The sequence below is a fragment of the Microcaecilia unicolor genome, chromosome 12, assembly GCF_901765095.1.
Source record: "Microcaecilia unicolor chromosome 12, aMicUni1.1, whole genome shotgun sequence".
Classification (NCBI taxonomy): domain Eukaryota; kingdom Metazoa; phylum Chordata; class Amphibia; order Gymnophiona; family Siphonopidae; genus Microcaecilia; species Microcaecilia unicolor.
In genome coordinates, this window is record NC_044042.1 from 48,612,218 (window position 1) to 48,638,058 (window position 25,841).

General features: G+C 41.4%; 1 protein-coding gene across 2 annotated transcripts in view; it reads left to right on the top strand.

Annotated features, from left to right (window-relative positions):
* Positions 1-14,452, top strand: part of CEP164 (centrosomal protein 164) — a 166,198-nt gene extending 151,746 nt beyond the window's left edge. For both annotated transcript variants that reach the window (XM_030221251.1, XM_030221252.1), the window contains 3 exons: positions 3,654-3,720; positions 3,905-4,030; positions 14,139-14,452. In XM_030221251.1, coding sequence (XP_030077111.1) covers positions 3,654-3,720; positions 3,905-4,030; positions 14,139-14,235 — 290 coding nt within the window. In that variant the 3' untranslated portion in view covers positions 14,236-14,452. The remainder of the gene's footprint in view (positions 1-3,653; positions 3,721-3,904; positions 4,031-14,138) is intronic.
* Positions 14,453-25,841: the final 11,389 nt, after the last annotated feature.

Sequence of the window (25,841 nt, forward strand, 5' to 3'; positions counted from 1 at the left end):
ACGGTAGTGCAGCAGCAAGTCGTGTTAGCGTGCAGCCATCTTGGAATCCATCTACCTCCTCAAGGGACTTTTCTAATTGTTTTCTTTTGAGATGCCATATTTATTTATTGGCTGGCATATTCCCTTTGAGCTTGAGCATCTGCTCCCTTTCTAAGAGGGTTTTGTTGGTTGCACATTTTATTCGCTGAGAAGGATTCAGAATGCATCCCGAGTGCATATTGAAATATTGTAGTTCTATCCCCCCACCTTTCCACTGCTTTCTTATTCTTTCTGTCTTATGTATGCTACTATGTAAGTACCCAGATATTAACTTGATGGGCAGGGTAGAAGCTTTGAATAAACTTGGGACATCTGGTTCTTTTGAGCTAGTGCTTTTTAAGACTCCAAAAAGGATGGTAGCCCAATTACTACATTTCTTGCAACCTGTTGGCTCTGTGGTCATTCTGTCCTAGAGCAGGTTAATTTTCTGTTGAGGCCTATACTTCTTAGCTGAGAGATTCATCACCAAGTCACTGTAAGTTTTCTTTTAAGTTCAGAGAATATTCCAATTTAATTCTACATCCAGTTGCTTCTGTGCCACGTGAAGTGTCAGTCATGGGGCTAGACACAGGTGCTGGAATCCATGGCAACATCCATAAATTTAGTTTCGTAGCTTCAGGTTCACTGGTCACTACACTCTTAGAACTACGAGTAAGTCTACCCTTAGATTTCCTAGCACGGTATAAGTTGATGACTTTAGTTCACCATTATGTTCCAAAGCTCCCATTTAAATAATAATGTCAGATACCAGCCTGTTGACTGGGATGCTGTCTATCACGATTAGGTGGCACAATTTGCTTGGTCTCGGTCCATAGTATCCTGCTCCTTTCTCTCCTTGGAGCTATTCACAGTTCGACTATTGCTACAGGTCTTCCACCTTCTCTTCATGGAAAACCACTGAAGTTGTTTTCTTCCAAAGAGCTTATTGAAGTGGCTTAAGTCAATAGATAAGGAAGTATAAGGAGCATTTTCTTCTGTCTGCAGCACTTATTGCCAGAATAGAAACTATTCAAGCAGAATTTGTTTCATTACACATCATCTTGGTTCGGAGGGAATGGCTCCTGTTTCCTGCAGCCTTTGAACTCATAAGAGTTGGTTGAGACTGTCCATTCTAGACACCACAGCATTAAGGCCAACAACAAGATTCTGCACTTAGGGGCCCTTTTACAGAGCAGCAGTAAGTCCAATGCGGGCTTACCGCTCGCTTTTCCAGGACTACCACTGGCCCAACGTGACCGCCAGTGGTAATCCCACCCTGAGCATGTGTCATTTCCATTGGAAAAAGAAAACCCCTGGAAATGGCTTGCGCAGCGATAACCCGATGGTTATCGGGTATCGCCGTGTGCTGTCGGTTACCGCTGGGTTAGAGTGGGAGCCCTTATTGCCACCTCAGTGGGTGGCGGAAAGGGCTCTCTGTCACATGGCCATGTGATAAGAGTTCTCTCACTGCATGGCCATGTGTACTGGGGGCTTTTTTTACCTGCTGCAGTAAAAAAAGGCTCTGGCACGTGGGAAAAACAGCCCCCGCCGCTAGTGCAGGGCCCCTTTTCCCTCAGCTTGGTAAAAGGACCCCTTATTCACTTACCTGAAATAGACTGATTTTGACAGTCTGGAACCATTTCTGCAGTCCTGGCCACATGGAAATCCATAGAATGTATTACATTTGCCTCTGATTTTAAGTTGGGCGCTCTTCCTAAGACATTTCGACATCCTTGGATTTCCCTGTAGAAGAGGTTCTACTGCAAGAAACCTGCCTCCATTTTTCTCTTATGGCTTGGTTCTTGAGCCAGTTGCACTTCAAGCGCTGAAGTGTGAGGATCATATTCTTGACATGAGTCTTGGATATGCTTTCACTCTTTAACTTGCTTAACAGTTTGGCAAATCTTGACAAGTGCTATACATAGGAGGCAGTTCTCCCTTCTCCCTATGTTGAATTTTGCACTCAAATCTTTCTGTTCTTGGGATCGGTATCCAAGCAGTTTAAGTTGCAACTTTGTCATCCTTTCAAGGCTCCCTTAAAGGTTCTCTTCAGCATTTTATCCACATGTGCTGCTCCTTTTTAAGGTGGGATTCTATGGGCCAGATTCTATAAATAACGCTTAAAAGATCGGTTATAAGCATGATTCTGTAAAGGTCATGCGCTCTTAATAGAATAACATTTAGCGCAGATTCCTGTAACCTAATTTTGGGTTAGCGCCTGCTGAAACCTAGTGTAAATGCGCCCAAGTTGGGCACTGACCCATTATTCTCTAACAACGCATGCAACATTTCAGGATGCCCCTGCCACAGCCATGCCCCTCCCATGGCCATGCCCCCTTTTTAGTTGCGCGCTATAGTATTTGGACACCCGGCATTATAGAATAGTGCACAGCCAGGTACATTGAAGTTACCAATCAGTTTCCAAGGTTAAGCAGATTGATTTTTCTCTTTGCAGGTTTCAGCAACGGTGAACCAATTTCTAAAACTATCATTGCCTGATAGCTGAGGTAATATTTCATTGGCACATATATTTAATTTGGAAAGGAAGCAATCTCCTAAGGTTTGAAAACTTTCTACCAAAGGTGTTTCGACCTTGTTGGTGGAGTTGTGAGTAATACAGCTGATTTGCAGCTGCAGGCTAGTGATATAGTTCCTTCTTAAATTGACAAAGCATTGTCAACTTCAGTTAGGAGCACAACTGTATATTGTGTTTAGTACTGAAATTATTTGGGCAGAGATTTTAGAGTTCCCACCCACCCCCATCTTGGGAACTGGTTTGATACATACCATAGGTTTTGGAGTGGTCTGGTGAGGGCACTGAGGAAAGTGAAATTAGGTCTTACTTACAGTTTTCTTTCCTGTAATCCTACCAGACTAATCCAGAGGCTCTCCCTAATATATTTTGAGTTATTAAACCACTGCAGTGTACTTTAATGTTGCTCTTTTCACTTTTTTTTTTTTTTTATCAACAAGCTCTCTTCAGGTTCATCATTTCAGGTTTCTCTCTCAATTTAACTTCTTAGTTATTTTTGCTTTATTTTGATGAGTATTATTAGAACAACAACTCAAACAAAATGGAAAATATATAATGCATTGCTTTGTCATCAAAATACTGAGCATCTAAGGCTGTATGGTGCCCTTTTTGGATGAAGCACCCAGGAAGACTTATATTCCCTGTCTCCATCCGCTTGTCGATGGGCACAATCCACAGGTTCTGAACTGGTCTGGTGGGACTAAGGAAAAAGAAAATTAGTCACAGTAAAGGTCTGTAAAGAGAAATTAGGTCTTACCTGCTAAACTCCATGTCCTTTATTTACATATGTAATCTATTGTCATTGGTTGGGAAAATAAGTAATTCTTTTATTAAAATGCTATCATCACACTTGCACCTTTACTGTACTCTTTTGCATAAATGTAGGGAGGTGGAGGAGAAAGGGTGGATCAGACTTAGTTTCACGATTCCACAAAGCTGTCACAGGTGGCTAATTCAGCTCAGACACACTGAAAAGGGTCTGTGCACATATGGAATCGGTGCTTATCATGGTCATAATTCCTTAAGAATGAAGTGTGAAGCAGGCCATGTTACCAAAATTTGAAGCATTTTGTATGTTGCATCTGATGTTTCTTCTTTTCAGAGGGAATTCCATCACTCTGTGGAAATCCAGCACCTTTTACCAGAAGATTGGGTTATCTCTCTGCTAAGTAAGTTTCACATGTGTTTGCACGCATTTGTGTAGAGGTGGAATGTCCACTTTGGAAAAGGTAAGCCTTATGATTTGGAGCAGGGTCAAGAGGATCCTAAGTCTGCTAGCTCCTTTGCTGGTGTCAGACAAGCTTTCATGTTGATCAGGAACTGTTTTCCTTCTTTCTCTTTTCTCATGGACAGTGAGCAGATCCGCCTCCTACAGCAGCAGTCTCAGCTCAGAGTGCCTGAGCATGACCAGCAGACCATCCAGACCATGATCAATGCGAACAAAAAATGGCTTGAGAATTTCAAGAATGATCCCAAAGTGTATCCTTTGCAGTAATTGTTTATGAGCTTGAAGGCTCTTAAGTAAGAGATGAGGTGCAGCTTTGAATAATGAAACCCTATATTGATAGGAGCCATTTAAAGCAACTCAGTACACTATAGCTATACTATAGGACAGGTACTGTATTTTGTAATGCCAAGAGTAACATAGTAACATAGTAGATGACGGCAGAAAAAGACCTGCACAGTCCATCCAGTCTGTCCAACAAGATAAACTCATATGTGTATACCTTACCTTCATTTGTACCTGCCTTTTTCAGGGCACAGACCGTACAAGTCTGCCCAGCAGTATTTCCCGCCTCCCAAGCACCAGTCCCGCCTCCCAGCTCCGGCTCTGGCAGACCGTATAAGTCTGCCCTCCACTATCCTCGCCTCCCAACTACCAACCTCTCTTCCCCCACCTGTTCCGCTACCCAATTTTGGCTAAGCTTCTGAGGATCCATTCCTACTGCACAGGATTCCTTTATGCACATCCCACGCATGTTTGAATTCCGTTACCGTTTTCATCTCCACCACCTCCCGCGGGAGGGCATTCCAAGCATCCACCACCCTCTCCGTGAAAAAATACTTCCTGACATCTTTTTTGAGTCTGCCCCCCCTTCAATCTCATTTCATGTCCTCTCGTTCTACCGCCCTCCCATCTCCGGAAAAGATTTTTTTGCGGATTAATACCTTTCAGGTATTTGAACGTCTGTATCATATCACCCCTGTTCCTCCTTTCCTCCAGGGTATACGTGTTCAGGTCAGCAAGTCTCTGCTCATATGTCTTGGAACGCAAATCCCATACCATTCTCGTAGCTTTTCTTTGCACCGCTTCCATTTTTTTTAACATCCTTCGCGAGGTACGGCCTCCAAAACAACACAATACTCCAGGTGGGGCCTCACCAACGACTTGTACAGGGGCATCAACACTTCCTTTCTTCTGCTGATCACACCTCTCTCTATACAGCCTAGCAACCTTCTCGCTACGGCCACCGCCTTGTCACACTGTTTCGTCGCCTTCAGATCCTCGGATACTATCACCCCAAGATCCCTCTCCCCCTCAGTACCTATCAGACTCTCCCCGCCTAACACATAAGGCTCTCGTGGGTTTCTACTCCCTAAATGCATCACTTTGCATTTCTTCGCATTGAATTTTAATTGCCAAACCTTAGACCATTCTTCTAGCTTCCTCAGATCCTTTTTCATGCTTTCCACTCCCTCCTGGGTGTCCACTCTGTTGCAAATCTTAGTATCATCCGCAAATAGGCAAACTTTACCTTCTAACCCTTCGGCAATGTCACTCACAAATATATTGAACAGAATCGGCCCCAGCACCGATCCCTGAGGCACTCCACTACTCACCTTTCCCTCCTCCGAGCGAACTCCATTTACCACCACCCTCTGTCGTCTGTCCGTCAACCAGTTCCTAATCCAGTTCACCACTTCGGGACCTATCTTCAGCCCATCTAGTTTATTTAAGAGCCTCCTGTGGGGAACCGTGTCAAAAGCTTTGCTAAAATCTAAGTAGATTACGTCTATAGCAGGTGACATGCACTCAGAAATAGTATCAGGATTGTGTATGGTTTTGTTTTTGTTACATTTGTACCCCGCGCTTTCCCACTCATGGCAGGCTCAATGCGGCTTACATGGGGCAATGGAGGGTTAAGTGACTTGCCCAGAGTCACAAGGAGCTGCCTGTGCCTGAAGTGGGAATTGAACTCAGTTCCTCAGGACCAAAGTCCACCACCCTAACCACTAGGCCACTCCACTGCTGTTGTAACCCACTGCTCTACAGTAGGCTATGAGTTATAAAGTTTTAAATAATAATAATTGGCTAGAGGAGATTACATGACCAACCAGTACTATTCCACTTAATGGAATACTCAAAGGGCTACCATTTAGTGTTACAGTCCCATGCTAGTTCCAACCGCAAAATGGCTGCCAGGACCTCTCACAGCAGTATTGTTGAGCAGGGACTGTCTCTTCATGTTCAGGTGTACAGCGCTGCGTACGTCTAGTAGCGCTATAGAAATGATGAGTAGTAGTAGTAGTATTGGCAGCCATTTCCATTGGAGCAGTGGCATGGGGCAGGAACAAGTGGGGTTTGTTCCTGCCGCTGATGAGACCACTAGATCATCAGGACTTCCTAAGGTAGGCCCAGGGAGGGCCTACTAGTTTTAGCCTGGAGGGAGGGAGGTTGGAGATATTACTGGGGGGGGGGGGGGGGGGGGAGCCTGGAGTGATTGTAGGGGAGGGGCCAAGTTACCTGTACTATGTATTTCTAGTCGCTTTCGGTCGTCCTCCATGGCTACTTGATCAGAATTAGGACAGAGGAACTGCAAAGGTGGTGAAGGAATACTTGTAGGGAATATCAAAATGGCCCTGAGTTCCAAACAGTTAATATGCAGAGCTGTCTTGTTTCTTGACCATATTCCATGTGAATGTTAATTTTTGAGTTGAGTGCAGATGGGATACTCTCTGTTAGATTGGGTTTATTCATCTACCAATGTAACAGGAGATGAAGCAAGGAAGGAGGCTATATAGTATGGCGATGCGAGGTTGGGGCATTGATCCCATTAGAATTTAAGAGCCCACTGAGGATGTCACTTTTTTTTTTTTTTTTAACATGCACCCATATGCCCCAGTATCTGTAAGTAAATCCTGGCCATGATGTCCATCATTGATTGTATGGGATGAACGTGAGTCATGAGCATTTGGATCCTGTCCTCTGCAAGAAATGCTCTGGATTGGATAGTGTCCAAGATAATGCCAAGAAATTATGTTGGCTGGATGAAGTCTGGACTTCTGAAAGTTGATGAGGAAGCCTAGAAACTAGAAGAGCTATAGTTTTGTCCAGAAGAATTATGGCCTGTGACTGTTATTGAGCCACTAGAAACCAATTGTCCAGTTACAGAAATACAAGTAGCCTTGCTTGTGAGGTGCATAGCTGCCACCATGAGGCACTTGGAAAACACCGGGGGGCCAATGAAAGACCAAAAGGGAGGACTTTTTATACTGGATATGATTGGATTGAAGGGTAAATATGAGGTAGTTTTTTAGGAAGGATGGATTAGAATACGTATGTATGCATCCTTGAGATCTATCATACACATCCAGTCTGTTTTGTTCATGGTTGAGGTCTTTGAGATTGAGGATAGGGTGCAAGCCTTCTGTCTTTTTGGAATGAGAGAGTATCTTAAATAGAAACCGTGATTCTTCTGAGGTATGATAGGTGTTCTGACCTTAGCTTGAAGACGTATGTGGACTTCCACATGCAATATAGTGAGGTGACTGGAAAGAGGTTTGGTCCCTAGTAGATTTTGATCTGGATGACAGGTGGTTAATTTGAGGTGATATCCATCCTGGATAATGGAAAGGACCCACATGTCCATGGTATGTTCTGCCAAGCTGACAAAAAAAAAAAAAACCTGAACTCTTGTTGTATAATTTTTAGGACAAATAAATTTAAATGGTAGGGATGCATTAACAGGAATTTATAGTATTCAGCCTGTAACACTAACTCTTTTGACTAGTTTTATTTTTTTAGTTTTTTTTTTTTGTTACATTTGTACCCTGCACTTTCCCACTCATGGCAGGCTCAATGCGGCTTACATATTGTATACAGGTACTTATTTGTACCTGGGGCAATGGAGGGTTAAGTGACTTGCCCAGAGTCACAAGGAGCTGCCTGTGCCTGCAGTGGGAATCGAACCCAGTTCCCCGGGACCAAAGTCCACCACACTAACCACTAGGCCAGTCCTCCACTTATAATGGGTACATTATTCTTTTTTTTAAGTTTAGTGTGTATTTGACTTTGAGTATATTTAATAACGTTTTGTCTTTTTTAAGCAATCCTCCACTCCCTTGAAATTTGGCCATTCCTATGGGGGGGGAGGGGGGAGGTATGTGTGTGTCAGCGGAGGCATAATGAAGGCGTGGATGTCCTTTTTTCAAACATTTTGGACGTCCTCAACTGCCCCCCCCCCCCACAGGGACGGCCAAATTTCAAGGGAGTGGAGGAGTGGCCTAGTGGTTAGAGCACTGGTCTTGCAATCCAGGGGTGGCCAGTTCAAATCCCACTGCTGCTACTTGTGATCCAAAATCCAAATAAATAAAGGGGGTGTTGGAGGCATAGCAGGCATGGACATCCTTCTCACAGAAACATCCAGGCTTGGACGTCCTCACAGAAACATCCACATTTTGGACGTCCTCAACTGCCATCGCAGGGACGGAGGCATAGCAAAGGACGTCCTTCACCCATACTCTAAAAACTTTAGTCTTTTTTTTTTTTAAGTTTTTTTTCGGGGTGGGAGGTGGTTAGTGACCACTGCATGTTTTTTTCCGTTCAGTTAGTGCATCAGTTAGTCCACTGCAGTGCTCCCTAGGGTGCCCGGTTGGTGTCCTGGCATGTCAGGGGGATCAGTGCACTACGAATGCTGGCTTCTCCCATGACCAAATGACTTGGATTTGGTCGTTTTTGAGATGGGCATCCTCGGTTTCCATTATCGCCAAAAACTGGGGACGACCATCTCTAAGGTCGACCTAAATGTTGAGATTTGGGCATCCTCGACTGTATTACCGAAACGAAAGATGGATGCCCATCTTGTTTCGATAATACGGGTTTCATCGCCCCTCCGCGGGGATATCCTGTGAGGACACCCTCAGGAAAACTTGGGCACCCCGTTCGATTATGCCCCTCCACATCACTGATCTTCATTTGATTATATGTAAATGTTCTGCTTTTTATAGAGCTTGGTCAGTTCTTGGTTTTTTACTTTTTTCCCCCTGGCTGGAGGTTGTTCTTTGAAAGAAGTCCAACAAATGGCAGAAAATTATAACTAACAGGGGGGAATAGTGTAATAGTTAGAGAAGCAGCTTGAAAACTAGGGAAGCCAGGATTCAAATCTCATTCCTCCCACTGACTGTTTGTTTTTTTAATTTCTTTATTCAGTTTTATCAATTTTACAAGAAACATCTTGATTAAGATAGTATCACCAAAATAAGAATATTACAAAATCATTAAGAAAAAAAACTTTTATTCAGGTAATTATTGATACTCAAGTCCATAAATTGGGATCCAAAATTTAAGCATTACGGGAGTAAATAAGGTAAATTACCAAAAATAGTAACACAAGGATATCACATTCTTACTAAGCTGAGTCAATTATACTTCAACGCTTATCCCTATTCACCGATGCTATCAGAGCGGATACATGTGTTGGTTCTGTAAAGACATATTTCTTCTCCGCAAGTCGCCTTATGCACTTGCAGGGGTATCTTAAGAAAAAGGTACCCCCCAAGTGAAACACTTCAGGCTTAAGGAGCAAGAATTGTTTCCTTCGCCTCCGTGTCTCCTTAGAGACATCTGGAAATAATAATACTTTAAGACCCAAAAAGGGTTTATCTTTATTACGGAAAAAGAGACGAAAGATCCAACTCTTGTCAGGTAATAGTGCAACAGTCGCAATCAAAGTCGCGGCTGTTGCTAATTCGGTGTCAGAAGTCTCAAGCAAACGAGACACATCTAATGAACTTTACAACATTTGACTTGGTTCCTTTCCTGGGATATAATATGCTAAGGTAAATGGAGGCAAACTTTGCTCTGGTACATTCAAGATTTCCCGCATATATCGTTTTAACATATCCAGAGGAGCAACAGTCTTAATCCTAGGAAAATTGACAAATCTTAGATTATAGTTTTTAATATAATTATCGAACATTTCCATTTTTCTCCTAAGATTTGTCAAGTCATTTGTCATCAAAATTTGTTGCGAGTCCAATTTCATAACTCTTTGATCCATTTTTTCCCATTTGTCTTCAATAGTTTTAATCTTTTCCTCTGTCCCTTGTAAGGTATTTTCTAAGACATTTACTTTAGTTATAGTCTCATGGTCTTGTTTCAAAAGAGTCTGTCCCAGGTTAGATACCAAGTCCCATAAAGCTTCAAGTGTTACCTCCTTTAGTCTGACTGCTAACACCGTTGGAATTTCAAACTTTTCAGAAATCTTCACCGGTACCTCGTCCTGACGCTCAGTCCCTCTCCCCTCAATCCGTGGCGGTATCCCAGGCTCAAAGCCCTCCATTCCTCTCTCTGATGTAATCGAACCTTCAACTCGACGCTCTTCAGGGTCTACGTTACCCTCGCGGGGAGACCCTGTCGAGTCATCGAGAAAGGAACTTGCTCCAACCGGCTGGGGAGGCGGGGTGTGCATAGCGGGGCTCAGCGTGGTCTCAAGGCCAGGGGAGGTCGATTCTCCCGGAATGCCGACTCTCCCTACTGGCAACATACCGCTATCCTGCATGTCTCTCTGTGGTCTCAGAAATCTTTCAATGGATCCAGGTAATAAGGGAGTTAGTGGCGAAGCTCTAGTCACTAGCTTTCCTCGGCGCTTAGGCATTGTAAAATCGGAGGTTCCGAGACTCACAGCGTCTTAGTAAGATGCGGCCATCTTGGATCCCCCCACTGACTATTTGTGATCTTGGGGAAACTCATGTTACCCTTCATTGCCTCAGTTACAGCTTAGATTGTGAGCCTACTTGGGCATAGAAATAACTTGTGTACCTATCTGAATGAAAATTGCCTTTATCTTGGATTTGGAAAAAGCGAGTAATGAATTTTAAAATATCAAATTTATGGCAAGTCTTGAAACATGGGAAAGGCTCCTAGTTTCCTACTTTTGCAGTTTTTATTTTCATGAAAGGTATGGACTAGGTCAGAGCTGATATAGGCATATTTACTTTATAGCTGTTGCCTCAGTTAAGTGAAGAAAAGATTCTCTACTTTTTCACCATATAAACTGGAGATTTTATCAGAAAAGACTACTTGACCTACACAGTTTGTCTACTGTGCCATCCCAGGTCTTCTCTCTCTTGCCTCCTGTCACTAACCCGTGGATTCTATGTAGCACAATTTAGGTTGCGCTCGCAAATCTAGTCATATTCTGGATTTGCATTTGCAACTTAATGAGTTAAGCCAATCAGTGCCAATAATTACCAATTAAGCAATTATTGACACTAATTGGCATTAATTAGAATTTACGTGCATACTCTCTAAGCGTATTCTGTAAAGTGATGTGCGTAAATTCTAATGTGCGTAGTTGAAAGGGGGCGTGGCCATGGGCGGGTCATAGGCATTTCTAAAATCTATGCGTGTTATAGAATACACCTGATCTGCGTCTAATTTAGGCATTGGCATTTACACCAAGTTTTACTTGGCGTAAATGCCACTACTAAATATAGTCACATGGATGGCCACTTGATGTATTCTATAAACCATGTCAGAATTTAGGTGCATTCTATAAAGTATTTGGATACAGAAAGTGAAAGTGCCTTGGTGCTTTGTAGCTTTTACTATATGAGACGTGGGGACCCCTGACGCAGGTGCTAGTCACCGAAACACGGCCCGTGTCGGGTCTTTTTGTCAAGGCTCATTCATTAAAGAACTGTGTTCCATTTTTAAAGGCCCATGGTGCTGTTTTTTTGGTTTGGACTTTAGTTTGTACTTCATTCCCTCTCTTTTGTTATATCTCAGTTTCAGGCCCCAACATGCTTTAAATTCTACCACAGTTTTGGTCCATTATGAATGCAATTGGGTCAGCATTTCATTTAAACCGCAGCTGCAGAATTTGAAGATATACCTGAATATTCAGCACTGGCTATCACTACAGATTTATGTAAGCCACTTTGAGCCTGCTATCAGTGGGATATAAATGTAATACATAAATAAATCTTTATTGGTGCTGCATATCCTGGTATAATGGGCAGAGCACCTGATTATTTGGATAATGGCAATATTCAGTGCTAATAATCAGATAACTATCTGAATACTGGTGGTCCCCGTATAAGTTCCAGATCTGTGTCTGGACTGCCTTGATATTATCTGGATAGCTTAAAACTCAATGAGAACAATGTGAAGTGTACATCAATGAGACCAAATAGATAAATTTCGCATACCAATCATTAATTGTGTAATGCTCAAATTCAAGGTGTTAATTAAAAAAAAAAGGGGGGGGGGGAGCCTCAGAACGCTAGGGTTCTTTAAACTACCCTTGCGTCCTGAAGCTTTTTCCTCCTTTTTTTCAACATCTTGAATTTGAGCATTACAATTAATGATTGGTTTGTGACATCCATCTTTTTGGTCTCAGTGATTATCTGGATAGCGCCAGGGTGATCTGCAGTCATTTTAAGTAGTATTTTCTAGGTAACCATACCACTAAAAATCTGGATATGGGCCAGTCAGCAGCATTTACCTGGGTAAGCAGCATCTGCTACCCGGATAAGTGCTGCTAAATATTGGTCCGAATATATTTTTGTGAAACTAAGGTGCACTAGTTTTTTTAGCGCATGCTAACTGTGTAGATGCCCATATATTATGGGCATCTACACGGTTAGTGCGCGCTAATACTTAGGGGGCGCTGAAAATGCTAGTTCGCCTCTAGCACAGCTTAGTAAAAAATGGCCCTTTGTCTTTTTTTAGAGTTTTGATTGAAGGATGGTGCCTTTTTTCAGATTAGGGGTTTTCATCTTTTGTTGCCTTAATGTGCTTCCTTGTGCAATTCTGGGTCAGACCAATAGCCCATCAAAGCTAGCATCTTGTCTGTGTCAGTGGCCAAACCGAGTCACTAGGAGTACCCAGTAGATCCTAAAGGGGGGGTCTGGGTTTTAAAAAGGTTTAGACAAGTTTCTGGAGGAAAAGTCCATTGTCTACTATTGAGATAGATATGGGGGAAGCCACTGCTTGCCCTAGGATTGGTAGCATGTGATATGATACAGACATTCAAATATTTGAAAGGTATTAATACGCAAACAAACCTTTTCCGGAGATGGGAAGATGGTAGAACGAGAGGACATGAAATGAGATTGAAGGGGGGCAGACTCAAGAAAAATGTCAGGAAGTATTTTTTCACGGAGAGAGTAGTGGATGCTTGGAATGCCCTCCCACGGGAGGTGGTGGAAATGAAAACGGTAACGGAATTCAAATATGCGTGGGATAAGCATAAAGGAATCCTGTGCCGAAGGAATGGATCCTCAGGAGCTTAGTCAAGATCGGGAGACGGGGCTGGTGGTTGGGTGGTGGGGATAGTGCTGGGCAGACTTATACGGTCTGTGCCAGAGCCGGTGGTGGGAAGCGGGACTGGTGGTTGGGAGGTGGGGATAGTGCTGGACAGACTTATACGGTCTGTGCCAGAGCCGGTGGTTGGGAGGCAGGGCTGGTGGTTGGGAGGTGAGGATAGTGCTGGGCAGACTTGTACGGTCTGTGCCAGAGCCGGTGGTTGGGAGGCGGGGATAGTGCTGGGCAGACTTATACGCGGTCTGTGCCCTGAAGAGCACAGGTACAAATCAAAGTAGGGTATACACAAAAAGTAGTACATATGAGTTATCTTGTTGGGCAGACTGGATGGACCGTGCAGGTCTTTTTCTGCCGTCATCTACTATGTTACTATGTAATGTTGCTACTATTTGGGTTTCTGCCAGGTATTGTGACCTGGATTGGCCACTGTTGAAAGCAGGATACTGGGCTAGATAGACCGTTAGTATGGCTATTTTTACGTTCTGTTTCCCACTAGAGAAACCCATCTTGCAAATAGTGGTTAATGGACTTCTCCTCCAGCAACCTTTTGAAATCCAGCAATAATACTGGCCTTGACAACTTCATCGAACAACAAATTCCACAGCTTAAGTATGCATTAATTGAAAGAATAATTTTTATGTGTTGTACTATGTGAAAGGAAATAGCTGTTGACCCTATTTACTTATTTTGCACCATTCACACTTTCATAAACCTCTGTTCTCCAAGCTGGAAAAAACCTTTCTTGAGGATCCCTTAGAATATGGAGCAGGATCCTAATGTTCAGTGCACTACTCATTCTAAGCTTGTACAGACATTTAGAGCAAGCTCGTTGATTGTGTCCAGGGAGGGGTAATTTGTATTGCATTTGGCTCCCCCAATCATTTTGAAATGTTAGCAGTTATGATTTTGAATACATTTCTTGACTAGTTTTTGGGAGTTAAAAACAAAAAAATAGTTATTTCTCTTTTTACTTTCCACTGAAGCAGCAGCACTTTTACTTGTACCCCTGCCTCTAGTTTTCCTTCACCACCTCATCAGCCCTCTGTATACCAGGACTGCAGCACCCTCTCCTAGCTCTGGCTTACTACAGCTGGGCCTGGATGAGAACAACCAGATTAAAGTATATCACTACTAAAGACCAACAAGAAGGGTCTCAGCACTTGTGAAAGCCATATGTATCTTCAGTGTCCCCTCACAGATCATTATCGAGGAGCCATTCCCCACCTCTTATTTGTCTTAGTGTGGCACTAAAGGCATTCAGCAGTTCACCAGCTTGAAACAGAAGGCATCATATGATGCAGAGGGCTGGGGAGTCAGCATAGCCTGGGGGGATTCCCCCCCCCCCCCTTTAAGTCAAACAAGAAGCTGCAGCCAGTTGTGTTCCATTTGTTAATGGATGCATCAAATTATCCTTTCTGGAAAATGAACATGGAGCAGCTGGTAATCATTCCAAAGACAGCAAATATTCAGTACACCCCTGCAGCAGATTGTTGAGTTCAAAATAAGATGAATGTATGCATAAAATGCATTTATATATACATATATATTTTTTCAAATAATAAAAAAGTCCAATATAATGTGGGGAATCTTTGCAGTCTGTGTCTGGGCTGTGGACACTAGGTGCTAAAGATAAGAACCTTTCATTATTTTCCATCAGAAAGGATCTTTGGACTTTTTTTTTTTTATACCTCAAATATTTTTGAGCACAATGAATTTTTAAAAAATATTTGTACCTGGAAAAGACAAACTGTATCCATGGATCACGTGTTGACTTCACAAGGATAATGAGAGACTATGCTTAGAAAACTCGTATCACCATTCCTATAGGAGGTTGTGGGCCAACATGATCATCTGATCTCACCCAGGAACAGCACAGTAAGTGAGAGTGCGCAAAACCCCTTCTGCTTCCTTCTGACCCAGAGCAGGATTCAACTGGTTTCTGCCTGCATTTGTAATCTGAGAAAAAAAATGCAAAACATTTAAGACCTTGTGCTAGCTGACATGTTTGTTTACAAATGAAACCTGTACAATCATTGTTCTCTATAGCACAGGCCTGTGTTTATTTTAGTACTAATGAAGAGACTACTATTGCTGACAACAGTCCTTGGCAAACTGTCAGGGTTTATTCCCCAGTGAACAGCGGTTTATGGTCTTAGTGGCCTTACTTTATTATTTCCCTGTTGTTTTAGATGTAACATGGGCTTGCATGTGCCTGACCCCAAGGGCTAAAGGATGCCAGATCCTGGCATCAACACCTATATTTCATTGCCAGAGAAAAATGGTACTACAGATTCCACGATAGAATTTTGTTTATATAAAGAGAAATCCCAGTATCTGTCTTCCAGTGGAAGACATTCTTGCAAAAACTTATTTAGTGGGCCCTTAAAAGTGAACTTTTAAACCAAAGCACTCATACAATAGGAAGGAAACAAAGTCAAAATTTAAAGCTTTACTACTAAGCAATAATAGAGCAAAATGAATTTCACCCATTTTGCTGATGAATCATTGTCAGCTAATTCTTTAATATTGAATTGGATCAAAAGAAGAGAAAATAATTTTACTGCTTCCTGTGTCACAAGGATTGTTGATCATATTGTTTCTGATTGAAAGTAAACACCATACAGATCACAGCATATCTTGGGGGTTGATATTCAAAGTGATTTAAGCAACCAGAAATGGCTATTAACCAGACAGTGCTGTTGAAAATGTCTGGTTAGTGCCCAATGTGAAACTGGCTATTTTGAGGGTATTCTAGGCAGGGCTGTGGAGTCAGAGTTGGATTCTGAAGCAGTTTTGGGTGTAAAACTGTAGCAACTCCAACTTCAAAATAAATCTTGTATTATGATGTGTAAAATGTATCATTTTATATATATATATATATATGCACACACACACAGGGTGAAGCAAAAACAGTAAGTCCCTACAGATTTTTTTGCAGTTTTCTTAGTAACCACTTTGAATTTCAATGAGAAATTTTATGTATTTATTTAATCATCATACTTATGTATTACTGTTAAACAGCATTTGTGTTACTGAAATTTTAGAGTTCCTACCTAGTGAGTTTTGCATGTTAAAAGTGTTTGAGCTAAAACACAGTAAAATAATGTCATTCAAATGATACATTTAACAATGTGTCAGAATTTCGCATTCACACCAACAAATTTTCTTCAGTGCTGAGCTTCCAGTTCTTGAGGTGATATGTAGCCACTATCGCCTTTGCTCTGAAACCTTGTTCACTCGGTGCCTGGATTCTCAGTTTTTCTGCTACCGACGCCTTGCCCATGATTGCCATTCCAGTCTGAAATGCTTTTAAAGAAATTATCTGTAAAATATCATATTATGAAATACAAATTATTTAAATTCAAATTATTGTTTACAAAAGTTTACATCACTGTGACACCATTAACAATAATCTGGTACCCCGGGTTTTTTTTTTTTTTTTTCAAATAATGGTAGTTTTATACAGTGCAAACGTTTTTGAACGCATGAAAATAGCTGGATGGTCATGTTAAAAAGTCTGTAACTTTTTGCCATGTTTAAAAATAATCTCATTCCACTCAACACATAAATGTAGAGTAAAGTGACAAAAATTTACATTGAAACTCCAAGCGACTGCTGGGAAAACAGCACAAAATTCTAGGCGGTTAATTATTTTTTTTTGCCTCACCCTGTATATTTTTGTTCTGGATCTAAAGTACCGGTAAACATGTTATGTTATATTTGCAATACTTTAGATCCAGGACAAAAGTATAAGCTGTATTTACCAGTACTTTAGATCCCAGAACAAAAAATGTAAAGCCTAATATCAGTTGGAGTCGGACAGTAGAAAAATAGAGGCATTGAATCGGAATCAAAGGCTTGGTGTACCACCTCCACAGCCATGGTTCCGGGGGCAGAGTCAGTGTTTGGTTAAGTGCCATGTGATGAAATGCCTTGCCTCCCACCTGGGGCAAACCGTGTGGCCACTTAGAGGATCAATCCCCAGCGTAGCGCAGGTCCACCTGCACCCGGGCATGTGCTTTAAACTAGCACTCTCCTCCCACCCACTGGGTCCCAACCACCTCTGGGTGAGTCTCCTACTCTCATGTTATCCCTGGTGATTTCTAGGTTACTGGGCCACACACCTGGTGGTCCCACAGTTCCTAGAAAACACTCACAGACCCAACACACAAACCAGCAGGATTCTTAGTTCAGACAAGCAGAGTCAATAAACTAATCGCTTTTATTGTCAGAGAAGAATAGTGAACCATATAAAACAGATGGAAAAGAATAGGCAATAACAGATAACTGAATATGGATCAAATGTAAAACTAAACATTTATCTGTACTTAAATAATACTTGTGGAGTTCAGGAGCAAGATAGCTGCTCACAGGTTATGAAGTCTAACTGTTCACAGGGTCTCAGGAAGAGAGAACCTTCTCTTTCCACTTTATCTGAAACTAAAAAAAGTTACCTCACAGCTTTTGGCGAGAAGAAGAAACTGTCACTTCTGGTACTGCTTTAACAACAAAAAAAAAAGACAATCACCATCTGCTGGCCAATTAGGAGAAATACATGAGTAAAATAATTAGGAGAAGTACATGTCATCAGTAAAATAATACAGTTCATAGGCTTAGAAACCCACTCTTTCGTCACATGCCGATATTCAGCATTTAACTGTCCAAAGTTATTGCATAAATAGGACAACCAGCTTTGGCAAAGCACAAAGATAGGACTAAGTGCTGAATATCACACTTAACTGGCTATGTTTTCTCCGGCTCCGTATACCTGGAAATTCAATGCTGGAGCCCAAACATTGTCTGATGTTGAATTTTGGGGGATAACACTGGTGGTGATCAGCAAAATGCTGATCGCTGCCTGCTGAATATTGATGCAGTCGCCAGAAAACTTTGTGGTGGAAAATGCTTTGAAGAAATATGGATGCTTGTTGAACTTTCTTGCAGTGCAAATATTTTCAATTTTATGAGCAGAAATATATTTTTATACACAATTGATCATTTAAAAATTTGTTTGAATTGATAACTTGGGATTAATAAATATTTTTGAAAACTATGGCCCTGGAAAGTGCCTACATGTGGAATGTAGATAAGCACGTGCCATCTTGTCACAGGGTGTACTACAGTGCAATTTACAAAAGGCCTTTTCTGTATGTAAAAGCTAGGCTTTAATGCAGAAAACTTTTACATAAATCCCCCCACCACCAGCCTCAAAAATATCTGGATAGAAATGAAGTTTAAAATGTAACTTAATAAATCTCTTCTTACTGTCTAAGGAATGATCTTAATAGTCCTAGAAACTTGCCCCTTCAAACATTTGTTAGCTTCTCTACTCAACCTTTTCATAGTTTTCTTTTAACAAATTGTGCTTTTAGTGAGTGAACATGGTACTGCCTATTTATGGATTTAAAAAAATATGTCAGGAAATTCTGGGCATATATACAATATGGGGAAAAAGTGTGTGAACCTCCTAGGATAGCTCATATTTTATTTATTTTATTTGTTTTATTTGTTGCATTTGTATCCCACATTTTCCCACTTATTTGCAGGCTCAAATAGGTGGGAAAATGTGGGATACAAATGCAACAAATAAAATAAATAAAATATGAGCTATCCTAGGAGGTTCACACACTTTTTCCCCATATTGTATATATGCCCAGAATTTCCTGACATATTTTTTTAAACCCATAAATAGGCAGTACCATGTTCACTCACTAAAAGCACAATTTGTAAAAACCCTGATAAGAGAATTGCTTCACATAGAATCCAGATATTTTGTATGTCAAATTTATGTATACAATAAAAAGTATATATAAACCCTTTATTCAGTTTCAGCAGTAATATCTTCAGCTAAACATGTCCTGTAATTGTTTTCCTTATCAACCATTTTTAAGTAGTTTCTACCTTTTCTCTCCCATCCAGATACCTTAGTACCAGTACGTTCCAACTCAGTCCTTGGGACACACCAAGCCAGTTTGGTTTTTAAATTACCCACCAATGAACATGCATGAGAGAGATTTGCATATAATAAAGGAAATATAGGTAGATCTCTCATGCATATTCAGTGTGCATATCTTCAAAACCTGATTGGTTTTGTCTGTGTGTCATGGGTTGAAAGTGAGCATTCCCATGTTATCCAGCTAATGCGTTCGATTTAATGCATGCTAACTGGATAACTTAATGCAGGAGAACTTAGCACCTTCTAAATAGGAGGTGGTAATGATTCTTGTTATTTTTTTTTGCAGGTGCCACATGCTAAAGGAAACATTAGTGCCTGACCTGTAAAAAAAAAAAAAAAGTCTTTAATTCCACTGTAAATCTGCGCTAAACCCAGATGTTATTGCAATTTAGTAAAAGGGACCCCTAGTTTGTAACTGCTGCTCAAAGAGGTGCTACTAGCTACTGAATTAAGGGCCCTATTTACTAAGGCGTACTAACATTTTTAGTTTGCGCTAAAAGCTAGAGACACCCATAGGAATATATGAGTGTCTTCAGTGTTTTGTGTGCTCTAATGTTTAGTGTTCCCTTAGCGCATCTTAAGTAAACAGGGCCCTTAATTTCACATACTTTTTTTTTACACAGGGATACTTTCTGTTGAATAAATAATCAAAACATATCCTTTTTGTGTTTATTCAATGGGGTTATTTTTCTGTGTTATCAGGGATTACATTTAGGACCTAATTGTGTTGGGTAAAAATTGTATTAAAAATACAGATCTTCCTGTTAAGTTTGTAAATTTTTTTCTCAGCTCTTTTTTCTAACATATGCTAACACAGGAAGCTCGATGACTTAGCACAAGTCTGAAATGTGTGAGCAGAAAAGACGAAGCATGGCTTTCACACTTATTAGAGTCAAGTGCATTTGGAGTAGGAGTGCATAGGAAAACAAAAGGTGATAGAGGTCTCAGTGGGCATAGCAATAAGTTGATTAAAAAGATGCTACAAAAAAAATCTTCAAAGGTCCTTTATGGAATATGAAAACCTCTGGCTACCTGCAACCTCCAGTGCACCTGTTAACAGCTACTGAATAAACTCATAGTTGTACATGTGAATGAAAGCTGGGGTTTATCATTAACCCAAACTTAGTGCATCTTTTACTAAGCGGCAGTAAGCCCAATGCGGGCTTACCGCTCACTAAACAGGAAGTACCACTGGGCTACCGCAGCAGTCCAGCGGTACTTCCTACCCCTAGCGCGATGTCATATCCGGCGCTACAAAAATATATTTATTTTTGTAGTGCCAGGGTGTACCCACTGGTAGTTGAGCAGCACGGCCTGGTTAATGCGGGAGCCCTTACTGCCACCTCAATGGGTGGTGGTAAGGGCCCCCCCCTCCGAAATGGTCACGTGGCAAGTGCTTTACTTGCTGCACGGCTATTTCCTGCAGGAACGAAAGACTTCCCATTTACTCGCTGTGGTAAAAGGTGGCCTCGGCACGTGTGGAAAAGCGGCCCCCTTTTGCCGCAGCTTGGTAAAAGGGGCCCTTATAGAATAAAAAGAAATCCCTGTAGCTCCAGGTTCTGTAGGATCAGGGAAGCTTGTGCTCCCCCCCCCTCGTGAAAAGGTACAGAACTAGAATGTTTCTCATTAATCATACAAAAAAAAAAAGAACTGTCCAGAACTGCAATAAAACCATGCCAATTCAAAAACCTGCCTCATAGGACATAAACCAGAGGCGTAGTCAGCAGCCCATTTTCTTTGGAAGGGCCTAGGGAGCACTGGAGAACCCCATTTCTTTTGTGCTCTCCTCTTCATCCCCACCCCCATAGTGTTAAAAATCTTACCCATGCCCAACCCCCACCACTCGAGCGCCGCTACCCAAACATCCTCAAGAGGCGAGACTGCATTCAGTGTAACATTGGAGATACAGAAGTGCATTGCCTGTTATATGGTGCATTTGATGAAACTGATAGAAGAAAAATACACTTCCATCAAAAATCTGCATGATTCTCTGATACAGAGGTAAGGCAGCAAAATGTCATCTCTCCCATGCTCAAAAATGCCTTTTCTCCTTTCTGAACTTTAATTCTGTGGGTTTTTTCCTTTATTAATTTTAACCATTTTGTATATAATGTTGGCAATACATACAAAATTATGACAAGAGTTTCCAGAATATGAGAGACGTGGAGGCATATTTTCAAAGCACTTAGACTTACAAAGTAACCTGTGGAACTTTGTAAGTCTAAGTGCTTTGAAAACGAGCCCCATAGTGAAAGCAAACACACTAAAGTGCTTATTTTACTACTATTACTAGTACTTATTATTTCTATAGTGCTACTAGATGCTATTTGTGTTTTGGATGTCTGAAAACTGGCATTTAGATATCCGTATTGCATGGATGTCCAAATATTGGTTTTATAAATTCAGAATATGGACATCTAATAGGCGGTACATCTATAGGGTAAGGGGGAGTGGACTGAATGTGTTTTGAGCAGGACTGGGGCGGAGTCAGAAGATGTTACCGAAGGGGAACAGATGTCCATGTTCAAAAAGATGGATGTCCGTATTTAGATCTGCTGATTGGCCCTTCCAGGTTGTAGAAGGGTGCTCTGAGCAGTTCTCCACTGAATGGAGGTAAAGGAAGTCATGGTAGGTATTTTTCTGTCCCTGGAGTGCTCACATTTACAAAAAGCTGCAGTGGCATTTGAACTAGCAACCTCTTAGATCTTTGCTCTGGTTCTCAGCTAGCTGCTTTAGCCATAAAGCTATTTCTCCAGTTGGAGGACCATGTGGCCATTTATAATATGAGCGTGCCTCGGCTGCCACAAAGTTCACTCATTTGCCTTAGTCATAATTGAGACATTTCAGTTTGTAAAATGGATGTTCATGTTAGACATTTCCAGCACATGGACATCCTGCTTACATGTATTTTAGAACAGGCTCTGCCCTGCTGTAAAATACATGTGAAATAGATGTCCATTTGTGATGTACTGACTGGGATGTCCACATTCTGAGTTGGATGGCCTTTCTAAAATGCCCCTCCACATCTATTAGAGCTGTACTGAACAGCATATTTTACCATTCATACGAAGAATGAAAAATATTATTGGGCTAAATACAAATAATGGGCATGGAGCTTTAACATAACCAATAATAAAAGAAACAATGTAAAGATCAACCCCTCGATATTCAAAAGCATTTAACTAGACCGGATCGGCACGTGACTGGCGAAATATCTCATAACTGGCTAGCCGGTGATAGCTGATTATATCAGGTGATATAACCGGCTATCCGCTGATTTTCAGCCTCACTTTAGCAGCTATATTTGGCCATGTGAATACATGGGATATCATACATAGTAACATAGTAGATGATGGCAGAAAAAGACCTGCATGGTCCATCCAGTCTGCCCAACAAGATAAACTCATATGTGCTATTTTTTGTGTATACCTTACCTTGATTTGTACCTGTCATTTTCAGGACACAGACTGTATAAGTCTGCCCAGCACTATCCCTGCCTCCCAACCACTGGCTCTGGCACAGACCATATCAGTATGCCCAGCCCCCCCCCCCCCCCACCGGCTCTGCCACTCAATGTCGGCTAACCATCTGAGGATCCATTCCCTCGGAACAGGATTCCTTTATGTTTATCCCACGCATGTTTGAATTCCGTTACTGTTTTCCTCTCCACCACCTCCCGTGGGAGAGCATTCCAAGCATCCACCACTCTCTCTGTGAAAAAATACTCCCTGACATTTTTCTTGAGTCTTCCCCCTTCAATCTCATATCATTCCCTCTAGTTCTACCGCCTTCCCATCTCCGGAAAAGGTTTGTGGATTCATACCTTTCAGATATTTGAACGTCTGTATCATATCACCCCTGTTTCTCCTTTCTTTCAGGGTATACATGTTCAGTTCCGCAAGTCTCTCCTCATATGTCTTGTAACGCAAATCCCATACCATTCTCGTAGCTTTTCTTTGCACCGCTTCAATTCTTTTTACATCCTTAGCAAGATACGACCTCCAGAACTGAACACAATACTCCAGGTGGGGCCTCACCAATGACTTGGCTGGTTTAAACATAACTGGCTAAGTCTGAATATCAATTTAGCTGGTTATGTTCAAACTGGACAAAAACAAACCAGATATTCAACACTGGTCACCAGAAACGGCCTGACATTGAATATTGGGGTTTAGCACTGACCATGGGAGTTAGGTGAGCTATCTCCCACAGTCTGAATATCAGCCCTTAAGTGTTTATTTCAGTAGACTTTACCACAGTAGAGCACCGGATTATTAGTATTCAAATTTAAATCTCTATTTGGCGAAATACGCATTGAATATGAATATTCAGTACAGACCTAACATCTATAATATGAGAAGAAAGCATTTCAAAATTATATCAAAAGGATAATAAAAAGGTATTTTACAGAGGAATACAAGGCATAAAGAGAGAGTTAAATGCAGGACAGCATCTCATAGTGGAGGAGTGGCCTAGTGGTTAGGGTGGTGGACTTTGGTCCTGAGGAACTGAGTTTGATTCCCGGCACAGGCACCTCCTTGTGACTCTGGGCAAGTCACTTAACCCTCTATTGCCTACCGCATTGAGCCTGCCATGAGTGGGAAAGCACGGGGTACAAATGAAAAAAAATATATAGGCCCTGATGTTTCAATGGGAGTTATGCAGTTGTCAGTGACTGGTGAACGCATAATTGCTTATTTCTCAATTTTCAGCGCTCATATGGATAAAAAAGAAGGAGGTTTGCATTAGAGCAAGGGAAAGTGGTTCCAACATGTTTACATTTAGCACTGATATTCAAACTCCGAATGGTTAAGTTATGCATCTAATATTTGGCTTGCTAAGTAGCAGACCTAACTTTAAATGTGTAACTGCTGCTGTGGTTGCCTGGCCTAGGTCTGTGCAGTGGCATTAGATAAATGGATAGCACCACTGAATGTACCAATAAAATTAAGCACTAGCACTTAACTTTAGATATGGCCCAGCCTTTTTGAATATTTGGTCTGTAACTTTATCCATTATGCTTAAGAGTCAGAATCTTTTAGTTTTTCCCAAGGTGAATTTGCTGGATGAGTCCTGGGGCTTACAGGCACTTTGGCCAGCTGGTGGCTCCTGAACTAGTCTTGTCTCCCAGTGCAAAGCTCATTTATTTATTTGAGACATTTATATCCCACATTATCCCAAACAAGTTCAGGTTCAATGTGGCTAACAGGAAACAATTACTACAGTACAATGCAAGTAATGTGAGTATACAGAACAAATGGACAATCCAAAAAGAAAATGGCCTCTGCACAGGATCTGTCTCTGCTTAGAAGGACCCATTCAGCTGAAGAAACCAGCAGGATTACTACCGTGCTGATGGCTCTGTTTTAGCAGTCTGGGCTCTTGGGAAGGGGAGTTTATTTCTTATGTTCACAAGATTCTTTTTTAACGTCTCAAAAAGGGGTTGAATTAGCACGAGGTAACTGGTGCTGTAGAATTGTTTCATCCTTGTGCCAGTTCAATCGCTTTGATTATCTCTTTCCATGTGGCCACTATATGTACATGCTCTTAATTAAATGTAAAATATTGGTTCACTGGCACTTATTGTAAGTTACTGGTGAAACCTAGTGACCTCTACTAATTGCTGCCATTAAATGTTTCCCTCCTCCCAGTCTGTGTCCTATCTTCAACAAAAATACTATTTGCAAACCCACCTGCCCAACTTCCTGCTCTTTATACAGTTGGGGCATTAAAACACTCTGAAAGCTCTTTGAAGGATGTAAGTGCCAATAAGAAAAGCTTAATCTAAGGAAACAAATCCATTTTGAGTCAATTACTTGAGTTAAACAGTTCTGTCTTAACATAAAGATGTGCATAATCCATGAATATACATGTGACCAGGGCTATAGCAGACATTATTGCTTTTATATTTATTTATGGTTCATTTATACCCCACAGTTTCCCACAATTGCAGGCACAATGTGGCTTACATGAATTACAAAAGTAGAGAAGTACAACACATGAATTTTACAGCAGAAAAAGGAGAGAACACTAACAACAATTAGGGTGACTAATAAGCAGAATTACTAATGGAGTAAGTTTTTTCAAAAAGGAACGTTTTCAACATCTTCTTGAAAAGGTGATGATCAGATTGAGATTTTAGGTTCAGAGGTAAAGCATTCCAAGTCTTCGGGCTGGAGTAGTGAAAAGTAGAGGCAAAAAGAAGCTTGTATTTGACACCCCGGCAAGATGGATAATGAAGTTGGAGATAGGTGCAAGCTGTGTTGATGGCATTTCTAGGTGGGAGGTCTATTAGAGGAATCATGTATTCTGGAGCTAGACCGTAGATAATTTTATGCGTTAAGGTGCAGAGCTTGAAAGCGATTTGCTCTCTAACTGGGAGCCAGTGCAGATTGAGACGTAGAGGTTGCGCGGGAACTATGCGCGATTTGCCCAGGATGAGTCTTGCAGCAGTGTTCTGGGCAGTCTGGAACTTTCGCAGTAGTTGTTCCTGCCACAGTATCCTGAAAAATGCCCTATTAAGTATAACAGATAATACAAAACCATAAATAAAATGCATACATTGCTGTTGCTCTGACCTAGAAACATTTTGTAAAGTAAGACAAGATGGCATGGTGCTCACCCCTGGTCTTGGGTCATAACTACAATGACTCAAATACAGAGAACATGGTACCAGAAAAAGACCATATGGCATATCTAATTTGAAGATCCATGCCAATGGCTGAGCTCTGTATTCTCTGTATTTCAGTCATTGTAGTGATGATTCAAGACCAGGGGTGAGCACC